The sequence below is a fragment of the Arachis ipaensis genome, chromosome B01 (assembly GCF_000816755.2).
Source record: "Arachis ipaensis cultivar K30076 chromosome B01, Araip1.1, whole genome shotgun sequence".
In the NCBI taxonomy this organism is placed as follows: Eukaryota; Viridiplantae; Streptophyta; class Magnoliopsida; order Fabales; family Fabaceae; genus Arachis; species Arachis ipaensis.
In genome coordinates this window covers 109,222,999-109,227,177 of record NC_029785.2, presented here as the reverse complement: position 1 = coordinate 109,227,177, position 4,179 = coordinate 109,222,999, and the positions used below count along the sequence as shown (strand labels likewise).

General features: G+C 40.4%; 1 protein-coding gene across 2 annotated transcripts; it reads right to left on the bottom strand.

Moving 5' to 3' along the window:
- LOC107633698 (calcium-dependent protein kinase 10) lies at positions 279-4,043 on the bottom strand. Of its 2 annotated transcripts, XM_016337303.2 has the most exons (8): positions 3,138-4,039; positions 2,909-3,052; positions 2,442-2,594; positions 2,080-2,195; positions 1,810-1,977; positions 1,216-1,446; positions 568-982; positions 279-456 (listed from the first exon to the last, which is right to left on the bottom strand). In XM_016337303.2, the coding sequence occupies exons 1-7, from the start codon at positions 3,811-3,813 to the stop codon at positions 809-811; spliced, it is 1,662 nt and encodes a 553-aa protein (XP_016192789.1). In that variant the 5' UTR covers positions 3,814-4,039; the 3' UTR covers positions 279-456; positions 568-808. The 2 variants fall into 2 exon arrangements, with proteins under 2 accessions (XP_016192789.1, XP_020979042.1); XM_021123383.1 differs by lacking the exon at positions 279-456 and having other exon boundaries at positions 728-982; positions 1,216-1,475; positions 3,138-4,043.

The window sequence follows — 4,179 nt, the reverse complement described above, 5'->3', positions numbered from 1 at the left end:
TGCATGCTCCGTTTTGACTTTTGACTATGAAATTGATTTTAAATTTAGGCAAATGTTCCCCATCATTTCCAATTCTTATCTATTCTAATCTGGAAGTTAGGCTGTGTTCCATTTTTTGTTCAAACACAAGCAACAAATAATACATCTAATTTTCTGGCATAGGCCTTTCTTTCCATTGTTTGCTAACTTATACTATAGCATTCAACATGGGAGGATATATTTGAATTGTATTAAATGGAAGAAAAGTAAATGTTAACAGAAATTTAAGAAGCCAAAGAGACAAGATCTAACATCTTTTGTTTTCTTTTTTCTGCACACAAGTTAGAAAAATCACATTTACCAATGGAATTATCAAACACAAATAACAACAGGACAAAGATATACAAAGAATATATATATGTGACATTTTGAAAGCTGCTTGCAGCATGTGCCCGCCTACAAGATTTCAAGAACATAAATCATACACATGCTACATTGCAGCTTTTATAAACCTATTAAAATAGATTTAAATAGCAAATGCTAACCTTTTGTTGGTCGGACATGAATACCCACTTCCTTCTACTGACTTTTAACAAAACATTAGCATGCAAACCCTCCAACTCATTTACTTCAGAGGCACCTAACACCCAAATCAAACTCAGAAAACCTAAACTACCCAACTCAAACCCAAGGTAGATATGTAAATCAATCAGTTATGCTTCAAAATGTTCCAACCCAAAATTTGCCAGAGAGATTCCAAAAGCCATGCTCTCAAGAATAGTAAGTGGTGAAGGGGGAAATGTGAAATTGAGAAATATACTTTGTATACTCAAACCACTATTGCTTGGCCACTAACCGCATCATGAAGCTGAAGCGAACCATCCTTCATCAAATTTATGCTTAAGCTCTTGAATCTCTCCCTTGAATACTGCCTTGATGCTTTTCTCCAGTCAGTTCCTGTCTTCATCATGGCTACAAATTCGTCATAGCTGATTCGACCATCCTGTGAAAACCAGAAAATCGAAAATTGTTATATAGAATTTCAGAGAATCTTAGCAAGGTTTAGATAGGGTCAGAATCAAATTGGATCATAGTATTGAAAATGCTAAATGAGTTTTAGGTAATCAGAGTTGCTTCCTGATTAATAGCTATAGCTTTAGCCTAGTAGGAAGCACTTGCCACTCGTCCCAACAACTATGCATAAATCTAACAGAGTTATGAGTTTGAAAGCCAGACCTTGTCAGTGTCGACTTCTCGCATGATGTCATTCAATACATCCTTATCAGTTTCTCCAGTCTCATCCAGCAATGCTTCCTCTAGCTCATCTAACTCAATATAGCCACTCCCATCTTTGTCAAAAAACGTGAATGCTTTGCGGATATGCTCATCATTCTCCATTCTTTGTAAGTGAATCGTCACAGCTACAAACTCTCCATAGTCCAGTACTCCATTCCCATCAACATCAGCCTGAGCCATTGGTAGGAAATAAAAGTATCCTTGAATCACAAATTTGTTATTACATTTACAATAACAATTCCATAATTGAGGCATCAGTGGCAATTCATTTTCCAACCTATTTAGATAATCAAAGATAACTTAAAAATGAAAAAATTGGTGGTATATGCAGCAGAAGCTAAATCAGTTTAATATCCATAAGTGGAGAACCTCAAATATTATTTTCATAAGCACCACATATCAGTGTAAAAATGAAACCTAAATAAGAACCAATTATCTAGCGTATGGCAAGTATAGTTAATAGTGACAACCAAAGAAGTGAAACTGTACCAAACAATTGCATTATAGAAACGTAAACAGTTTGCAGAAGCCTACCACTTCCATCAGCATCCTTATCTCTGGCTCAGCCAATTGCGAACCAACCTTCTTCAACCCGGCCTTAAGTTCCTCGTACGTTACTTTGCCATCTCTGTCAGTATCCATCAATGTAAACATATCTTTGATTATTTCTACCTCTTCAACAGATAAATGTTCAGCAATCACCTGTAGCATTCATTTAAAGCAAACATAAATCACCAAAATAAAAACGTTGTATATAGATATTAAGTCATCCATTATGCATAAACCACAATAGATGCTACTAACCCGAAGAGCTCTCTTTTTGAATCTGTTCATCACGGAGAACTGCTTAAGCCTTGTCCTCACAATATCTCCTAACGGAACATTTGAAGCTTTCTTTGCATTCTGTAGCCAGGAATGTTCTGCAACCATAATGACAGCAAATATCTTGAATCACTTTCTATAAACATTAAACTGAATCTCAATAAATTAACCTTTTTTAACACAAATACAAAATGAAATAGAAATATCTCCCATCGACAGAAGTTGTGCAAATCAATTTTAAGAGGGGGGTAATACAATTATCACATAAATCCCTAAAACATTTTGGGGGACAAAATGGATGGGCCAATATCTGGAACCAAATGCAAGACAACTGAGTGACTCACCAAGAACCTGCTCCGCTGTCAACCGCTTCTTAGGATCAGGCTCCAGCATCTGCCTCACGAGGCTCTTAGCACTATCTGATATCTGCGGCCATGGCTCCCTCTTGAAGTCAATCACTCCCCTCAAAATTGCTAATGCAACCCCTTGTTCGGTCTCTGCAAAAAAAACCCCATACAAAACATGCCATGAAAATCTTTCCAAACCTCTTAAAATCGTTGGCAGTTAATTATAAATCAAATAGACAAATACACACCTCACACAGAGTTTCTTTCGGACTTAGAAGTTAGAAGAAGACACACACTCATTTTAGCATGTTGCCAGATTCAACTTGTATTTAGAATGATGGAAAACAAGAATCGAAATCTAGATCTTCTAATCATAGAATTCAGATACTCAGTGATAAACCATTTCTCGATTAGTAGACATAAATAGACAAAACGAGAAGGAGCAGGAAGAGTAAATAAATCACCTGCCCAAAACGGAGGAACTCCACACAACAAAATATAAAGAATGACGCCAGCACTCCACACATCCACTTCGGGCCCATAGTTCCTCTTCAATACCTCCGGCGCCATATAGTACGGACTCCCAACGATCTCCGTAAACCTCTCTCCTGCAAAAACAAAACCATAACTGTCATCAGAACCGCCACAACTGCCACATACATTGATTGATTTTGAAACCGAAAAAGTGCTTACCAGGCTTGAAGAACACGGAGAGTCCAAAGTCAATGGCCTTAAGAACCGAGTTCTCCTTCTTATTCGCAAACAAGAAATTCTCCGGCTTCAGGTCCCGATGCATGACACCGTTGACGTGGCACATCCTCACCACCTCTGCAATTGTCCTTGCCACGTTCGCCGCCGCGCGCTCGCTGTAGTGTCCTCTCGCCACGATCCGATCAAAAAGCTCGCCGCCAGCACAAAGCTCCATCACAAGGTGAACGTTCTCGTCGTCCTCGTAAGTCGCCTTCAACTTCACCACGTTCGGGTGGTCAGGAAGCGCGTTCATGATCGCCACCTCCCGCCGGACGTCTTCCACGTCCACGGCGGTGCGAAGTTTCCGCTTCGAGATGGACTTGCAGGCTAGCTCCTGCTTTGTTTCCCGGTCCGTGCAAAGGTACGTGATCCCGAACTCGCCCCGGCCCAGTTCACGACCCAAAACATACTTGTCCGTGATTCTGGTCCGGTGCGGCCCCACCGGAATCACGTCTTTCAGCACACGGATCGGGGCTGGGGAGTGCCGTAGTAGGCCTTCCTCAGCGAATGGGTTCGGGCGGGTTTTCTTGTCCTTACGGCCCTGACCGTTGGGGTTTTTGTTGTTGTTCTCGTCAGAAACGGCGTCGTTTCCTCGCACGCATGCGTTGCAGTTGCCCATGGAGGTTTCTTAGAGGTTGCAAGTTCAGAGCATGAGAGAGAGGGGGGTTTCTCGGGTTTTTGGAGATGACGTGACGTGTGTTTGAGTCTGTCGTGTTGTTGCCGCCGTCGGCCAGCGAGTTTTCCGGCGAGAATAAGAGATACAGACAGAGAGAGAAAAAAAAGAGATAGAAGTGAGGAGAAAAGTCTATGCTGAAATTTTAGTAAGATTTTGTTTACAGGTGGAATTTATTTTTTTTCCTTGTATAAAGTTTTAGATTTTTTATTCTTTTTGTTTTCCTTTTCTTTTCGTAGAATTTTTATTTGGATTCTAATGAACGAACACAACACAACAACTCCACAAGTTGCGTTTTGGGACTGAGTTGAC

Bases quoted from the DNA above. Each gene is read 5' to 3' on its own strand.
- LOC107633698 (XM_016337303.2), bottom strand. From the start codon at position 3,813: ATGGGCAACTGCAACGCATGCGTGCGAGGAAACGACGCCGTTTCTGAC. The intron at 2,196-2,441 runs GTGAGTCACTCA...TTATGGTTGCAG, and splicing joins GACAGCGGAGCAGGTTCTTG to AACATTCCTGGCTACAGAAT. The intron at 983-1,215 runs GTCTGGCTTTCA...TGGTTTTCACAG, and splicing joins GAGAAGTCGACACTGACAAG to GATGGTCGAATCAGCTATGA.